This window comes from Theobroma cacao, chromosome 4, assembly GCF_053813885.1.
Source record: "Theobroma cacao isolate CCN51 chromosome 4, ASM5381388v1, whole genome shotgun sequence".
Lineage (NCBI taxonomy): Eukaryota > Viridiplantae > Streptophyta > Magnoliopsida > Malvales > Malvaceae > Theobroma > Theobroma cacao.
This window is the reverse complement of record NC_142642.1, coordinates 24,749,243-24,768,874: the sequence shown is the minus strand read 5'-3', so window position 1 is coordinate 24,768,874 and position 19,632 is coordinate 24,749,243. Positions and strand designations below refer to the sequence as shown.

The window sequence follows — 19,632 nt, the reverse complement described above, 5'->3', positions numbered from 1 at the left end:
ACATGTACACGTACACGTTTAATACACGTGTAACACAACACGACACGATTAATACATTTATTAAATGTGTCAATATACGACACGATACGATTAATAACACGTTTAACACGATTAACACGTTTAACACGATTAACCCGTTTAACATGATTAAATAAAAATATTTATAATTAAATATAATTTTATTATTTAAATTTAAAATCTATAATTATAAAAATAATTATAATAAAACAAAAATAATAATAACATCAAATAATCACTAAAAGTTAAAAATTAGGGTTGAGCATGTATAATTACATTATACCCTTTATAAAATTAAAAAAACTTATTAAAATAATTATTTAAAATTATTTATATAAGGTTAAAATAGTTTTTAACTATTAATTTTTAATAGGTTAATAAATGTGTCACGCGTATACGTTTAAATACGATAATACGATTAAGTAAACGTGTTTAAACATGTTTTAAACGTGTTTGTCTTGTCTGACGCGTTAAGACACGAAACACGTTAAAACTAAACTCAAAACCTGTTTAACCTGTGTCTTCTCGTGTCGTGTTAATGTATCGTGTTCAAAATTATCAGATCTAAGTTTGGGTACCACCCCTTAGGTACTACCCGTATCGGGTTTGGGTAGGGTTCGAGTACCACCCCTTGGGTACCCGTTATCCGAATATGATTACTATTTATCAATATTTTATTATTATTTTAATAATTAAATTAAAATTTTACAACTTTACCAACTTTACAAGTAATTTTTTTTGTTAAAACCTAACAAATATATGAAACATATGGTTACTCTAATTATTAATATGATAACATTAGTATATTTAAATTAAAAAATTATTAGATTGTTAATTATGTTTAAATAATATAAATAATATATATTAAAAAAGAATATAATTACTATTATATATATACTTTTAATATAAATATATTTATTTTCTATTTTGTATTAACATTACAAAATTATAACTTATAAAATTATTAATTATAATATATATAACTTTGTTTATATAAATTTATATAAACCTAAAGAGAAGTTGTGAGATTAGAATAGTTCTAAATCTTAGTTATTTTTTTCAATTTTATGTAATTAAGGACAAACTCGTATAATTAATTAAATTAATTCATGAAACTATAATTATTAATTAACTTGTAATATCTTTTAATATTATACTTTATATATATATATATATATATATATATATATATTAGATTCATTTATAAGGAATACAATTACTATTTTATATATATTAAAATATTTTTTATGTATGTGTGTGTGTATATATATGTACTTTAAATATAAATATATTTACTTTCTATTTTGTATTAACATTACAAAAATTATAACTCATAAAATTATTAATTACAATATATATACCTTTGTTTATATAAACTTATAACATATAGGTGGCATTTGGTGTGAGAGAAATGAGAACACATTTCTTACAATGTGTCTAATTAAATTACATTGCAGTATTTGTTTTGCAGCAGACCACTACAATATAAGATTGCAATGCAATTACATTGCAATCAAGGGATGTAATGTGATTGCAATCCAAAACTAATACAATCACATTATATTACACTCTACAATATTCTTAAGGATATTTTTACCCAATATCTTTTAAAAAAATTATTCACAATCCCTTTCAAATCTTATTCATTGTCGTTTTTGGGGTTTAGGGTTTGCTGCTTCTCTATTTTGCTAAAGTCGCTCCTCCTTCTTCTAGCTAATAAGGTCCTACTTCTTCATCATCTAAAATTGTGGATTGAAATCTCTCATTCTTCTTTTTCTTTCTCTTTTTTTTATCTTCTTTTTATATTTTTCAAATTGAGTTTTTTTCTTTTAATTGGAGTTTTCTTCATATTTATATTTTTGTTTTATCAATAAAACAATTTGATCCTTGATTGGCAAGAAACGTTGGATTTCTGGGTTAATCTTCAACAAGAAGTAGATATGTACTCCATCTTGTTTCTTGGCAAGCAGATATATCATAATTTAATGACAAAAACCAAGTAACACAAAGAATTCCAATTCCTGGCTCGAGTGAAAATTTAGAATAGGCATATTTGACAAGACCCAAGGCACTAGAAATAATACAACAAGGAAGCATCGTTTTCTGTTTGTTTTTCCCACTTTGTTCTCCTCCGTTTTCTAAGCAAACAAACAAACAATTTGATGAGAATTCAACAAGGCAGCAGGAGGCGGATACTTACCTAAGGGTTTGTAGGGATGAAATGCAAAAACAGACTCGAGTAGCTATAACTTAGTAGCCTAACTAGGAGGAGCAAAGAATTTACAGTCTGTTGCACGACATGCAACGGCTGGTGGAGATTCTGACAGCAATAATTAGCTCTATTTGACTTGATTGATCTGTCTTTCTAATATCTAAAATTTGAACAAAAAAATCTCATGTGATGTTATTCAGTGTCAACGAGAACATTTGTGTATTGCTCATTTTTTTCTTCTTCCTTTAGCATTGCAAAGACAATTTGAGTTTTTTTTTTCTTTTTTCATACTATTCATCATTACTAGTAAATTCATAAACAAGAGAGGAAGCTATCACGTTAATATATACACATAAAACATATTAAGAAATAAAAATAAAATACTATCTTTTAAAGAAAAAAATTAAAATAAAATATATAATATAAGAAATTATGTTAAAAATAAAATATATACCTGTAACAAGAAATGAAAAATAAAATATATGACATTAAAAATATATTTAAAAATGACATTATATAAAAATTAACAATAAAAAAATACATGTTAAACTTGTATTTTAATATATAAGGATAGTTTTAGAAATTAACATTACATACCCTGTAAAGTAGTTGTAAAACAAACACTGCAATATTATCTTCTCTGCATTTTAATCATTATATTACTTATATACCAAACAATGCAATGTTATCTTTTATGTAATCACATTGCTTGTAATTACATTACCTATAATCACATTGCATTGTAAAGTACTAAATGTCATCATAAATCTAAAGGGAAGTTATGAGATTAGAATAGTTAATTGGGTAATTGGGTATCCATGAAAAAGATTTTAATAACTTTTTTATCTAATCAAGTATTTAAACAGGTTAAGGTAATTAGAGGATAGTGGGAATGTATTAGGGTTATGGTAATCATTTTTAAAATTATTCAAGTAGTTAATAGGGTTAGGATATTTGATTTTTAATAGGGTTAGGGTTTGAGTACCTCGAAATTAACAAGTACCTTACCCGTTGATATCCCTAAATAAGAGTAGACACTGCACCATACTCTTATTATTTTCGGGATATATGATGAGAAAATGAATTACACTGATAGACTGTACACTGAAAGATTGTCAAAGAACCCTTTGACTCTCCTAACAATTGAGTGGTTATAATACATTGTTATATATCAATCTTAATCTATAGAATTGAATTAATTAATTTAATAAAAATTATAATTCACTTCCATTGTCAATATGTAAGGAACCTAATGGCGAACACATAATAAGTTGCATTATGAAATAAATTGGGAGTGTGATTTGAACTTATATCATACACTAGGTTTTGAACTTCTAAGGACTTAATTAAAAAAATTTAATTAAGTATAAGGCCAATATTATAATTAGTTATAATATTAAAGCCTTATTGCAAATAAATAAAATAAATTTAATTTAATTTTAATTTTAATTTACAATGACTTAATTAAAAAGGTTTAATTAAGTATTGTACCAATATTATAAAAGGTCATAATATTGAAGCCTTATTTGCAATTTAAGAAGTTAATTAACCTCAACATCAATATTACTTTTCAGCTACTCCTCATAATACAACTGAAACATTAAAGGTTTTTGAGTCCTCAGGAAACTAACAAGAAAGCCTAGCCGCACACTTTCTTAAGTGACTTGAAAAATAGTTTCCAACTTTTTTTTTCGGCTAAGAAGAGAGTGATGCGGAGAGGACAAGTTGTTGTTCACCTTACTAACACAAAGGCATAATTGAGAAAGCTCCCTCCTTATAAAAGTTCAAGTGTAACCATGCGTGCAATGGTTGGAGGTTAAGCATTTGAATGGCTCAAATTCTTTGCTCCTTTTGTTGTGTTCATGGGTTAGACAAGGAACAGGTATCATCGTGATAGCCACATCACTTGGTAAGATAATATTATTTTTTTATTATTTCTCTTCTAGTTTTGTTTGTATTAAAACCACCAAAATGATTCATGAGTGACAACATGACATAGTAAGTTTAAATTTTTATTTTTTGATGCGTATGATAATTGTTATCTCTGAGTTTCACGTCATTCCAACACTATATATCTGAAATCATATTCTCAGAATGTATAAAAAATTTAGATGCATTCTTTGCTTCATTTCTCTTAATTTCGATTAAAAAGAACTTAATTTTTGTGTGAATCCGGGCAACTCAATTTTCCTTGTGTTTGCATTGACTAGATTTTGCTTTTGTACATATTCTATTGATGACAACCTGTTCCCTTAAATCAAGTGACATGAAGCAGAAATCTAAGCAAATAGGTTTAGACTGTTTTGAAGAGTCTTAAAAGTAATCTGAATCACCTCACACCTCTGGCATAGTAGGGCCGGTATTTTTTGAAAGGAAAATGGCTCCAATTTTTCAGGAGGCTTGTTCTTTCCCTACAATACTCAGATTCCCTGGCAGGGCAGCAGGAGAGTGGAAGGCTGGTTGTAAATTCTAATAAAGAAAATTTCATTCAAGAAAGCAGAGTTCAGCAGTACATTATATTTAGACTCGCATTTGTGTGATTTGTTGGAAAGATGGGGAGGTAAAATTAGTTTTGAATAGCCACAGGCATGCTAGAAAAGGACTGGGGGACAAAGGAATTGTTATGCTTGTGTTACCACCTTTTGTCACATTTCTCATGGCTTGTTCACAGAGAAGAGACCTACGCAATTTTTCCATCAACTACAAAGGGAGCTTTTCCTCAGTTTGCTTTAAAGAAATTGTGTCGAAGAGACAATAAATAGCTTCAGCAACACAGACATTTATTACAATCAGAACTCACTGGAAACAAGTTTGAATTTTATTATTTTCAAGTGTTGGTATGTTATTCATCGAAAGGAAATTGTTCCAAGACCATGGCTTTGTTATATTTCCCAGAAAGACGAGCAAGTCCGCACCAGGCTACCAGTTTAAGCAGGCAGTGCACACTTTGAAATCAGATCAAATGATATTCCATTCTCTTGCAGCCGTTCTTCGAGATGTGGGCCAAATACAACCCCAGGGGTAAAAGCTCCTCCCTTGGGCAGGCTTTCACGTTGGCTCAAAAGTATAAGAGCGCATTGAAGTAGTACTATGGGAGTAGTCACATAGCCAATCTCAGGTCCCATCACTCTTGTTATTATTTGCATGTCAGGTTTTGAGTTTGCTTGTGAAGCGAGACTGCTGTCACTAAAACCATATCCAACAAACCACATCTTAAATGATGCACTTCTTACCTCATCCTCAGAGGGACCCTTCTTTCGAAACCATCCAAGGCTGAAAAATGAGGGAAATTTCAAGAGAAGCCACCTCCCAAAAGAAGTTCTGCCTAAGAGACCAATGAACATCCCCACTCCGATGATCCGATAGATGCCCAACAAGGACTTAGATCCTATTTTCACGCCAAAATGAGCTGGCTTCACTGATGACCAGAAGGCCTCCCTCTTGTCACTATGTTCAACACTTTCATTAACCCCAGGTAGGCCATGGGGGTTCTCTATCAGAGTAACAAGAGTCCTTCGAACAACTACAGCATCTGCAGAAGGTAGCCTTACGGCCTTAAGTCCGATTTTCTCCTGGTGTTCTATCATTGGTCCTCTGGAAGGAGGTGGACCAGGAATCTGCAACCATGCAAGTAAACCATTGTTACTGGACACCATAAGATAAATCTTTTAGAAACTCGTAATTATTAATTTTGAATATGTAAGATTCAACTTAAGGATAACATAATTCCAAAGCCTAAGACTTAATTAATAACGTGATCCATCATTCAAGAAGCCCCTGGTGGGATTCACATAAGTCTTGATTTCACAGCATCACACCAACCTTTTGGCACAAGGGTTTATGACTTCTACTAGCAACAGGGTAAAAAATAAGCACAATTACAAACTGTATTTTCTCATACTCAACCTCAGGTGCATTATATTGCAAAAATGATTATATTTTAACCATAGAATACCAGAGAGAAATATGAAATCCAATCCCACATAAATTCAAAACTAATAGCAATGCCCATGTCAAATATTGAACTACGTCAAAAGATGCTATCACAGGCAACACCATTATCCACCCACCTCTGCCTCCAACTGCAGCTAGCTCAGCACTTCTGCCAACCAATCCCAGCACTATTATTACCACTCCAATACCAGCCGATCAATGTAAATTTCACCGGTAACCTCATCACTTTTGTTGCTGTTAGTACCATTATTCCTACAATATAAATCTCTGTGCTGTAAGAAGTAAGAACCAATACCTCCAATATAAAAATGCATACACCATGGTCTTTCCATGAACATCAGCACCATCACTACCAACAACACAGCAACTACCATTATTATCTATATACCCAAAGATATGTTACCATCAGTATTTATTACTGCAGCCACCTAGCCCTAGGTTTCCAACCCTACCAACATCTTCAAAGCATTTGCCACAGGTACAGACTCCTTCATCACTTCAGCCACCTATTCCTACTCCATGGCCATTACCACCAATCATGACTACTTCATGGGATGGTGGTGAAGGAAGAAGTGGCTACCATGGTACAACCAGTGCTACCACCAACATGTGCCTTTGGCTTCATTTTCACCATTAATGTTCCCACCACCGTGTTTTAGTCATCAGTAGCACATCTGCCATCATAGTCGGTGATATGTGCTGCTACAAAAGGTAGTAGCAACTTGCCTTCCTTGATCGATACTACAAGCAAACCAGGTGCCACTGAGCATCATAATGAAGGTGCTTGCACATTGTATAGCAGTGCAAATAAAACCTGTTTAGGATCTGCCTTCCTACTTAGGGATGACCCACAAAGCCAAACATATTTAGGAATGATGAAGTAAAATCTATAAAATATAGAAGGTAAAATGAGCAGGCCCCAGATCTAGTTGCCGTCAACAGCTGTAAACCCAAAAGAAGAAGGCCAATAGTTGCATTAGGACAAGATTAATGAAGCTTGATTTCCTTAAATCTGACATTTTGTATAACTAAGATCCACAAGTTATTTGTCCTCCTCAATTTCCAAACTAACCAACTAGAGGATATAATTAAATAATACTACAATAAGGAAAAAAATCACTTATAGTGAGATGAGGTTGGAAACTAAAACAAAGCAAACCACCATTGAATTCCTAAATATTTAGAAAATCATAATAGCCGTCCTGCAGCAACTGATGTCTTTGTTAAACAATGAACCACTAGGGTATCTCTAAGCAAAAGAAAATGGAGAACAATTGCTCACCACTGGTCTAGGTCTCTTAGGTCTAGAACTCCTGAATTCCTGCAGCTTATCCATGTTCGCAACACCCAAAACTGCTGATTCGTATGTTCCAAAGTTCCCAACAATTCTTTTATCAGACTCCAAACTCACATACGCATCGACATGGTTTGGTACAGCAGGGGCCACCCACTGCCTGGAATTGAACATAAAACCCATTTCAGCAGGAATGGAATCAAATCCACATGCTGAAACAACCAAAGAACCTGTCTCCACAGCCTTTTCATGGTATTTTGCCTCCATTCTTTCCATGAACTCAGGCTCCCCACTTATATCCAAATAATCACACCTAGCATAATAAAAAAACAATTAAATATATTACTTTGGAATTTATTATAATCAAAAATTTTAAATTAGAGAGATTAATGGTCAGAACAACTAATTCAACTGATTAAATACTTCTGATAACTCAACTAATTCAATTCAATTTTAATCCTCATCTAAATAGAGTGCAAGGCATATCAAAGCAAAAAGGAAATTATAGACAGAGCAAAACTAAATGTGGGAAAAAGATGATTAATTTTACAATACATTAAGCTACTGACTACTGTACTTATCATTACCATGAACCAACAATATAACTAAGCTACAAGTGTACGACAGGAACATAAGAATATGTATCCAATACCCAATTATGTATGCAATAGTAGCATGAGATTCCATCAGTTAACAGATGACACCATACAGGCAGAAAGTCTCTCTAAACTTAATGTCACTTGTAAAACCATCAATTATCATGTAATTCAGAAGCCTTCCCAAGAATCATTAGCCTATTGAAGGCTTTCACTTTCAAGATTTCGTTTTCACAGCCTATTTCCACCCATCTCAATTATCTAATAACACTTATTTCAACAGTAACTGTTCAGCGAACAAACTAAAAGATCATAACTTTATGCATCATCGACATCCAGAATCCTTCAAAACCCAACATTTCCACCATTTGGCAATAAACCAAATACATGCCTCTACATAATCAAGATTAGCAATAACTTTCTAGAGACCAAAAAAAGAAGCCGGGGCAGAAAGGGCAGGGCCAACAACATTATCATCCCCTAATTTGCTAAATACCCCAAATATTGGTATCCTATCCAAGGTCTTTACTCTCAAGATTGAAGATTCATTCATTTCCAACATGCTCTGAATATAACATTCATTTTAACAATAAAAATCCATAAATAAAAGCTAATGGATCACACATTTATACATCATTAGCACTCAAGAACCCAAAAAAAAAATAAAACCCAATTTTGCACCATTTAACAACAAATCTGAAACTTCAAATACACAAACAAGAATATTAAAAACTTCGAAAAAGGCCAAAAGAGTACCCAGAAGAGGCGCAAGCAGCAACAACAGGCTCACCATGGATCCTAAAAGGCCCAACACAGTTAAGCAAAACCTTAGTTTGCCTACAAAGACTCAAAAGAGAAGGTCGGTCAGTAGTATCAGCAGTGATAATACTAACAGATGGAGGAAGGGGGTTAGGATGAGCTGCCCATTGAAGCGTCCTAACAAGCTTCTCATGGCTACGACCAGCAATGGCTAAATTTTTAAGAGGAGAAGCCGGTGTGTTGAGAAATTTTAAGGCCTCTTTTACTACATATTTGCCAGTAAAGCCTGAGGCTCCTAAGATAATTATGTCATACAGAAGAGAGGGGTTTTGGAGTTGCGATGTTTGCATGGTTTTTGGGTTTTTTTTTTTGGTTTTGCTGGAAAATGAAAGTGGAAGAAGGAAGGAGAGGTTTTCCTTTTTGTCTTTTAAATTGGCGACGGAGGTTAATGGATTGGGAGATTTAGCAACGGTGTCTGGTAGATTTCGTCGGATTTGACTACATATTGATGCTCAATGGGATTTTGCAGAAGAGCAGGTGGAGCAAATTAGCTGTTACTTAGTTGGCTTACTTATTTAAGTAATGTAGTTTCATTTAAATATAGGATGGCTTGTTTTGACATAAAATGTTCTTTGAAAAACATTTTACAAATTAATAAAAAAAACCATTAATAACGTAAAATATCCCTTTTTTAGAAATTATAAAATATTTTTTGGAAAATAGAAAAAATGTTTTTATACTAATACTTAACTTAAAATATTAAAAAATTAAAAATATTAATATTTAAATTATTCAATACTATTAAAATTAAAAAACTACATATTTTTAATAAAATCAATCAATGAAATTAATATTTTAATTTATAAATTAAATAAATCTTACTAATAATTATAGCAAAAAATATTTCAATGTGTATCATTTGACAAATACACATTTATAAATATAGGTTTTGTATGTTTTACACAATGGATGAATATTGATATTTTTATAGTGTTATGGTAAAAAAAATAATGAGATCAAATTTTTTTTTGAAAATTAGAATTTATTTTAATTTCAATATGTGGTTAAATACTTTTGAAAATATCATTCTTGATTTTTTCTTTTTCATTTTCATTTTCATTTTCATTCTTAATTTTAATGTGAAAACTAAATGTTTTGTAATAAACTCTTATTTATCATTTTAACATCTAAAAAACTCCACTAGTGATTATGAAAAATATTTTCTAGAGTATTATTCAAACAATAGAAAATATTTCTATAGTTTATCTAAATAAAAAAGACATTAAAGTAGCGTTTGATAACCTAATCTATTTTGTTTTCTTTTCTAAGTAAAAATATAAACATTGTTTTTGTTTTTTTTTTTAAATAAAAATAAAACACGTTTGGAAATATTCCTATTATAAGAAACTTTTAAAAATAAATACATAAAAACATGACCAGGGAAATTTGAACATAGTTATCATAACTCGCAGATAAAATGACATAAAATAAGAAAAAACATTGTTCTATACAAGCACCTAAAGTCTCTAGAAATAATAAATCAAATCTAAAAGATAAAATAAAGTCAAAAAGAAAAACAGAAGAAAAGAAAAAAAAACTCGACTGACGTGGATCAAATATGAAAAAACTCGCTTGAGGTGAAAAAGCAAACAAATTAGACAGAAAAATAGAAAAAGAGATTGAGAAAATTATGAAGAATAACCTTTCTTGATAAGAGCATTTCAAAAATAATCATCAAAATAATTTTAATTATTTTTAGTCATATTTAGTCATGACTTGACAAAAATACCTTTAAAACTATTTCAAATAAATTAAACCATTCATAACAATTTCTCTCCATCTGTGCTTCCGATTTCTCTCTCTCACACTTCCACTCTTTCTAATTTTATCGATTTTTCTTTTCGGCATTCGTTTGTTATGCTCTCAATTTCTCTCCCCCGCATTTTCAAATTTCTCTTTACTACGTTTTTAAGACACCAAGCGATGGTTTTGATCTGCTTGGGCGGGTGGCTATTTGGAGAATTTGATTTTTAGGTATTTTAGATAAACTAAAATGATAAAAATGATCACAGATGTTTGAAATAGCTTTTTATTATATCAATTTGAGACCTAGACACAAATAAAATCAAAAATTTGAAATTTATAAACCTAGGTTTTCAAAGGGAATTTTTTTTTATTTTTAGTCAAAATAGGTGTTTCAGATAAGAAAATTTGTGTTTTAATTTATGAAAACATGTTAGAAACACTTTAATTGGTGCTAAATTGTCAAAAAAAAAAAATGAAGAGAGTTAAGAAGATTTGAAATTTTGGTTCATAAGTAACAACAACATTTTAGGTATTAAAGTATAACAAAATGTTTTTGAATATGGTGTATAACAATAATATTTTTTTCAACATGGCGTGTAACAACAATATTTTTTTTCAATATGATATGTAACAATCTAACCATGACATGTCACATATTTTTGTACATGGCATGTAACAACATAACTATGACATGTCACGTGTTTTTGTACATGACATGTAACAACCTAATCATGACGTGTCACATATTTTTATACATAGCATGTAACAACCTAACCATGACGTGTAACATATTTTTATACATAGCATGTAACAACCTAACCATGACGTGTAACAACCTAACTATGATGTATCACATGTTTTTATACATGGCGTGTAACATGTTTTTGTATATGGCGTGTAACAACCTAACTATAGCGTGCTAGATGTTTTTGTACATGGCATGTGTAACAACTTAACCATGACGTGTCACATATTTTTGTATATAACGTGTAATAACCTAATTATGGCGTCACATGTTTTGCATATGACATGTGTAACAACCTAACCATGACGTGTCACATGTTTTTGTACATAATGTGTAACAACCTAACTATAGTGTGTAACATGTTTTTGTATATGGCGTGTAATTTCATTAAAGGGTAATTTTGTCCAATTTGATTAAAAATAGTTAAAATTATAAAAAGAGTTATTTTTGAAAACATCTTATCTTTAAGGGTTATTTTTAAAAATGTTTCAAAAGGATTTAGAGTGTGGTAATTGGAAAAGAGAGAAACAAAGAAAAAAAAGTGAGAGTGGTGGTTTGGTGTTGGTCTAATTGGGATGAGGTGGTTCAGCATGTTTTTTTTTTTGTTTTGAAAACAAAAATAAAAAAATATAAAACACATTTTTTGTGTTTGTGTTTTTTCCACCAATTTAAAAAACGATTTCAAAAAAGAAAAAACAAAAATAGAGTTACCAAATATGTTTTTTGTTAGTGTTTTTATAATTCTACAAACAAAAATAAAAAAATAGCAAACACCTACTTTACTAAATGGAGCCTAAATTTTCTCGTAAAATATTTTATACAAAAAAAAATTTTCGTAATAAATTATTTTCCGATTACCAAATGGATTCATAATTTTTAAATAAAAATAGTATTATATCTTTATATCTTTATTTCCTTTTTATTAAAATTTTAACTAATTAACGGATTTAGATAGGGATTCAAGTAGGCAAGTCTACGAAATACGAGTACCTCTACTACATTGATGGAATTTTTGTCCTTTTTCCTAGATATTTTGAATATTTTAGATTAATTTTTTTCTAGGAAGGTTGATTTAGTTATTTAGAAAATGATCTCTTTATAGTTTAAAGTGATAAGGATGTCCAACCTTAATTTAAGTGATAATATTTTATACAAATCTTCTAAATAAGTATGCTTATTTCAATTTATGTAATTTTTTTTTGTTATTTGGCTAAATATCTTATAATCCAATATTCAGAATAATACCTAATGAAATCTGGGGGCTTAGCTTATTGACCTACTTGGAAATGACGATATGCAAGATTGAGTATTCAGAATTCCAGTTGCTATTAAAAATTAGTCCAAATACTCACCAGTTTCTATGTTCATGCATTTTGTTCAATTTAGTCTCTGTACTCAAAATCGAAGTAATTTAGTTCATTGATTTTAAGAATTGTTTCAATTTAGTCTTTTCACCTAAAGACATCTAATTTTACCGTTAAAAGGGATGATATCAGCACTGACGTGCCACATTTTAGTGATGTGGTACCGATATGATGATGTGGCAGTACCATGTGGCACTAACATGCTAACATGTCGTGCCACGTGGCAATGCTGACGTGGTAGATAGAGAAAAAAAATTTTAAAATATATCGCGTTATAGGGATTAAATTGAGCAAAAATCTATAGTACAGAAACTAAATTGAACAAAATTGAAATATTTAGGGACTAAATTAAAAAATATATAAATATAAATTTTACATAGATAATACATATACTTATTAACAAGTTAAATGTTAAAGTGTAAAAGATTTATGGTGTTAATAAATATATAAATATTTTCTTAATTGATCATTTGATTCCATAATAGGCACGTTAATTCATCTATCTTGCAAAAATTAAGTTTGAATTATCCTTTTATAAAAAAAGTTCTAATATTTTATCTTGGATATATACTTATAGAAGGATAGCATCGTCATTTACATAAACTCTAAAAAGGCTTAGAATTAAGATTTCATTTTTGCAGTTATAAAAGGCAATACATACTCTTCTCCTTGACCACCCCTCAATCTTTCTTCTCTATTCTTTGTTTTTCTCATTAAAAGTTTAATTCATCGATTAATTGTTACGAAATTAGGGCGATGATGACAAATTTATGTTTTTGGATTCTGATTTGGATTTTTTTCTTAAATTCTTTTAATTTAAGGACCAAACAACTCTCTGATGACAATATTTGTGCGTGTTTGAGTCTCATTGTTATTTCTTTTTATTTTTGTGGTTTTTTTCTTTTAAAAATAAAGAAAGAAGATATGAAATTAGAGATGATTATAAAAGTAATTCGTTGTTTTGACTTGCTCAATTTGAGCATGACAGACCTTTTATTATATTCATAGAATCTGAGCTGCTCTACCCCTTCAATGTTTTGTTTATTTTTTTATGTTTTATTTTATTTAATATTCAGGTTATATATTTTAGGTTGAAATTATTTGGATTAAATACTATAGTTATGGTGGTAGAGTTAAATATAATTGTATATATTTGTACCATTTTATTTTGTATTTACAATTTTTTTGTAGATCCAAATTAATAATTTAAATTTAATTTTAGTAGAATTTGATTGTGATTTTTAAACTTAAATAAAATCGTTTTATAAGAAACTGTGAGTAAATTTAAATAAAGGGTAAATTAGGGAAGGGTTGAATAATTTCAAAAAAATGAGTATTTATAAATTGTGAAAGTTATAACTAAATTAACTTATTTTGCTAATTTGAGTTCAACTCAAGTTAAAAACTAAGTCAAATTTAGAATATAATTTTGATCAAAATAGCCAATAAGTCCCTGTACATGTACATATGCATCTTATTCAATTTAGTTTTTGTACTTAAAATTAAAACAATTTAGTCTATTGATTTTAAAAATTACTTCAAATTAGTCCATTCTCTTAACGACATCTAATTTTGTCATTAAAAATGATGACATCAACGATGACATCAACGCTGACATGGCATATTTTGGTGACATGATACCAATATGATGACATGGCAGTGCCACGTGGCATTGACATGATGACATGTTGGTGCCACATGGCGATGCTGACATGGTAAGTTGAGAACAAAATTTGTACCACATCATAAGGACTAAATTGAACAAAAATTTATTGTACATGGATTAAATTGAACAAATTTAAAGTATTTAAGGACTAAAATGAAAAAAGTATTTGACAAAATACACATTTTTAAGTAAATAATACATATACTTATTAGTAAGCCAAATGTTTAAGTGTAAAAAATTTATGGTATTAAGAAATATATATAAATATTTTCTTACTTGATCATTTGATTCCATAATAAGTACATTAATTTATCTATTTTGTAACAATTAAGTTTGAATTCCACTTTTATAAAAAAAATTCCAATATCTTATCTTAGATATATATTTATAGAAAGACAGCACCCTTATTTCCACAAACCCTAAAATCGCTTAGAATAAGGATTTTTATTTTTGCAGTTATAAAAAGCAATAACTATTTTTCTCCTTAACCACCCATAATCTTCTTCTCCATTCTTTGTTTTTCTCATTGGAAGTTTAATTCATCCATTAATTATTACAAAATTAGGACAATGATGACATATTTACGTTTCTGGATTCTAATTTGGATTTTTTTTTCTTAAATTCTTTTACTTTAAGGACCAAAGAATCTCTAATGACAACGTTTGTGCATGTTTGAGCCTCATTGTTCTTGATTTTTGTTTTTTTTTTAAATGAAAAAGGAAGATATGGAGTTAATAATGATTATAAAAATAATTTCTTATTCTGACTTATTCAATTTGGGCATGACAGACTTCTTATTACACTTATAAAATCTGAGCTATTCTACCCTTTTAATTTTTTTTATTTTTTATGTTTTTATTTTGTTTAATATTTCAAGTTATATTTTCTAGGTTGAAATTTCCTGGGTTAAAGACTGCTATTATGACTGATAAAATTAAATATAATTATAAATATTTGTACCATTTTATTTTGTATTTACAAATTTTTGGTAGATCCAAATTAATAATTTAAATTTAAATTTAGCATAATTTGATTGTGATTTTTGAACTTAAATAAAATCGTTTGATAAGAAATTTTGAATAAATTTAAATAAAAAGTTAATTGGGTAAGAATCGAATAATTTCAAAAGAATGTGTATTTGTAAATTGTGAAAGTTGTAATTAAATCAACTTATTTTGTCAATTTGAGTTCAACTCAAATCTAAGTCAAATTAAGAACATAAATTTCAAAATTCTATGCTATTATAAAAAAAAAATTTTATTTATTTTTTTATATTATTTTATCCCAACATAATGTAAGTTATTCATTTAAATTTGATTATAGCTATGAAATTTTTTTCAGAATTTTTTTTATAAAAGGGGAATTCAAACTTAATTTTTACAAAGAAGATAAATTACTATATTTATTCTAGAATCAAATAATCAAGTAAGAATATACTTATATATATTTTTAATATCATAAATTTTTTACATTTTTTTAATATTTTTTTCAATTTAGTTCCTCAACATCTTAATTTTGTTTAATTTATTCTTATATTATACATTTTTATTCAATTTAGTCCCTATGATGTGACACAAATTTTTTTTTAAAAGTTTTTTTTTTTATTTGTCACGTCAATATTACCACGTGAAACACATCAGCATGTTAGTGCCACATCAATATTGTCACTTCATCATATCAATACCACGTGGTAATACTACATCATCACATCAGTGCCACGTAATTTTAAATTATTCTAATTTTAAATATAAAAACTAAATTGAATAATACGCATAAATACATAGACTTGATAGATATTTTGACCATTAAAAATCCCTAACTAATGTCGATAGCCTCTTAGGGAGGCGTGCCCCTTCTAGGCCGTTTTAAGGCTCTTAAAACACTAAGTCGGAAATTGGGACTCGAGGAAAACAACAACCTTACGTGGATAAGACTTGGTTCAATGACTTTAAAGAAAGATGATGCAAGGAATTTTATTGAACCAAATGTCGTTTCTTGCTTTGGGAGTGTCATGGCAGTCCATGTCTCAATCGTTTCTTGACTAGTATAATGATAAAAGCATTCATTCAGAGTAATGTGTGCATGGAAAACATGGTTGAAGCAAGGACTATTAATTTGAAGATATATCATCACTGAAATCTTGACCCATCCACTTTGTTTTATTCCACTATAAACAATTGTAACTAGATTACAGGCTACACATGCAGATCTCTTTATTACCTTGCGGTAATTAGAAACAGTATCCAAGTCAACAGTATGTTGTACCGAGCCTAGGTTCTAAAGAATGATAATTGTATTTGAAACCAATCGTGAATTCAGTCCAGTAGATATTTACATCTCTGAATCTAGTTCAATCAGACTGTATCCTGGGGGCTTTTTCAAACCCCTCTTCTTTGCCATGTTCCTCATTCTGGCTGCTGCATCCCATTTTCCACTTTCTGCATATAAATTTGATACCAAATTATATACACTTGGGTTATCAGGTTCTAAATCCAAAAGGCGATTTCCTATGACCTCCCCCATTTCTGTATTCCAATGCATTCTGCAAGCAGCAAGCAGAGCACTCAATGCAGTAGCACTTTGCCTTTCTGGCAGCAATCTAACCAAATCATATGCTACTTCAAGCCGTCCTGCTCGGCACAATAAATCCACAATACATGCATAATGCTCTTCACAAGGATCTATAGAATATTCTTCTCTCATGCACTTAAATACTTGCAGACCATCTTCTACCAAGCCTGAATGACTGCAAGCAGTAAGTATTGATGTAAAGGTCATGCCATCGGGCTTAATCATCTCCTTTTTCATCTGATCAAATAGTCGGAGAGCTTCTATGCAGTTCCCATGCATCCCATATGCAGCTATCATTGTGTTCCATGATGTTGCACACCCTCTAGTGGTGTGCTCAAACAGATTTCTGGCCATACTTAATTTTCCTAACTTAGCATAAGTAGTTATCAGGGAATTAATTACTGGTGTTTCTCTTTCCATTAGAGCTCGATACAAGTGACAGTGGACTTCCTTTGCTAGACTAAGATGTCCAAGCTGTGAGGATGCCTGGAGCAAACTTATCAGAGTAACAGAATCATGGTCTAGTCTTTCTCTTTTCATAACCCGGAATAATATGATGGCTTCATTTGCATGCCCTTGGTAGACATAGCCCATTATCATTGAAGTCCATGAAATCAAATCCTTGTATTTTATACTGTCAAATACTTGCCTTCCATCAAAGATGGAACCACATCTTGCATACATGTAGATAATTTGATTGGCAACTTCAGTATTCATATGAAACTCATGTCTCAGTATGTATCCATGCACACTCCTTCCTCCTCTTATGTTCTTCAGATAAGAGAATGCAGAAAGTATACTCAGGATGGAACCTAGGTTTGGTTTACTACAAATTCTAACCATTTCAGTAAAAATGTCCACGGCTTTGAAAGCAAATTCATTTTGGAGGTAGCCTGCCATCATGACATTGTATGAAACCACATCTCTTGTCTCCATTACATCGAACAATTTCCTAGCTTGGATCAAATTGTTGCACTTGGAGTACATATCAACCAAAGCAGTAGTAGCTACTAGATCAAGCTGGTACCCTATCCGAATAATGTGACCATGAATACTCTTGCCTTCCCGCAAATACTTCAAATCAGCACAACACAAAATCCCATTGGATAAGCTAATCAGATCTGGAAAAACATTTTCTTGTACCATTGTATGAAAATGTCCCAAAGCTTCCGAGGGCTGCCCCATTTGAAGATATCCAATTATCATTGCATTCCAAGAACCAATTGTTCTCACCTTCATGCTACCGAAAATGCAGGCTGCCATTGTTGGGACCCTACATTTAATATACATGTCAATGAGACTTGTCTCAAATACTTCATCTAAACAACCAATCCGTCTTCTAATAGCATATCCATGGATTGAACGACCTTCTTCTAAAGCCTCCAACTCAGCTGCTGCCCGCAGTAAACTAACCAAGGTCACCCTGTTGGGATCAATCTTTTCCTTTGGCATTCCACGAGCTAATTCAAAAGCCTCATAAGCAAGCTGACCGCCCAGCTGTGCATATCCAGTTATCATTGAAGTGTAAACAACAACATCTCTAACAGCTATTTCATCAAACACTTTAGAAGCACCACCCGTATCTCCGAACTTCGAATATAACCCTATAAGTGAAGACCCCACAAATCCATCTTTACTAAACCCAAACTTAAAAGCATCAACATGAACCCCTTTTCCAAATTCAAAGCTACCCAAATCAACACAACTCTTCAAACAAAACGTAATAGCTGAACCATCAAAACCAATCTTATTTTTCTTTAAATTCAAATACAGCCTAAGAACTTCACTACATTGACCATTTCTAAAATACCCAACAAGAATTGCATTGCAAAGAGAGAGATTGTTATTGATAATTCTATCGAATACACATCTTGATTCAGCCAAGAATCCGAACTTTGAATAGCAAGTTACAAGCTTTGAGCCTAGAAAAGTACTTTGACAAAGCCCAAGAGTGAAAATACAAGCATGGAGCTTTCTCAAGGAAACAATATCTCTACAGTTCTCTAACAAAGAAGCAAACTTTTCTACTTCATTGCTAGTTGAATGATAAAGGAATAGACTTTGAAATTTAAAAGATGGAATTGGGTTCATTTTTGGGACAAGTGAAGGTATTTTAAACAAGAAGAAAATCATGCTTATACGTAGAATAACGGAGAAAGATTGCTCTTTTGAAAGGAGATAGGAAAACCCAGAAGGCAGATCAACTAATCAAGTCATTTTTTGAAGTTTTAGATTTTTCTGCAATTTTTTTTCCGAAAGATTACTAGTTCTTTTTGCAAGTAGTAGTAGGCCTAAAAACTACAATTTGAATTTAGCGCCAAAGCTGAAAGGCTGGCTTCTAAGTTCTCAGAAAGAGAAAGAACTCAAACAAGGCATTCCATGTGAGAAACCTAAATTTTTTTTTATCTTTCCTGCCATTTTTTTCATTTCTTTAAAGGACGAATTGTGAAAAATGGCGCTGAGGCAAAAGAATTCACCTTCTCTTTTTTTTTTTTTTTTGCCCTTTTAGAAACATAAGTACATGTATCATTCTTTATGTTGCATAGGCTTGAAGCAGTATCTAATATGAGTATGTCATGTAACCGCAACCATAAACTTGACTCACATTTTTGAAGGTCATGGAGGATATATCTGGATTGAGAGCTTG

The 19,632-nt window shown here is 30.6% G+C and overlaps 2 protein-coding genes and 2 non-coding genes across 4 annotated transcripts; 2 read left to right on the top strand and 2 right to left on the bottom strand.

Moving 5' to 3' along the window:
• Positions 1-4,918: 4,918 nt before the first annotated feature.
• LOC18601591 (Saccharopine dehydrogenase) lies at positions 4,919-9,336 on the bottom strand. The gene is made up of 3 exons (XM_007032581.3): positions 8,831-9,336; positions 7,467-7,791; positions 4,919-5,847 (listed from the first exon to the last, which is right to left on the bottom strand). The coding sequence occupies exons 1-3, from the start codon at positions 9,181-9,183 to the stop codon at positions 5,158-5,160; spliced, it is 1,368 nt and encodes a 455-aa protein (XP_007032643.1). The 5' UTR covers positions 9,184-9,336; the 3' UTR covers positions 4,919-5,157.
• Positions 9,337-13,675: 4,339 nt separating this feature from the next.
• Positions 13,676-13,768, top strand: LOC148763196 (small nucleolar RNA snoR8a). The gene has a single exon (XR_016026082.1). It is a non-coding gene; the product is annotated as a small nucleolar RNA snoR8a (small nucleolar RNA).
• A 1,374-nt stretch (positions 13,769-15,142) lies between these two features.
• LOC148763195 (small nucleolar RNA snoR8a) lies at positions 15,143-15,235 on the top strand. Its single transcript, XR_016026088.1, has one exon. It is a non-coding gene; the product is annotated as a small nucleolar RNA snoR8a (small nucleolar RNA).
• Positions 15,236-16,543: 1,308 nt separating this feature from the next.
• On the bottom strand, positions 16,544-19,629 carry LOC18601590 (pentatricopeptide repeat-containing protein At2g03380, mitochondrial). Its single transcript, XM_007032579.3, has one exon. It carries the CDS (start codon positions 19,116-19,118, stop codon positions 16,746-16,748), a length of 2,373 nt encoding a protein of 790 aa, XP_007032641.2. The 5' UTR covers positions 19,119-19,629; the 3' UTR covers positions 16,544-16,745.
• Positions 19,630-19,632: the final 3 nt, after the last annotated feature.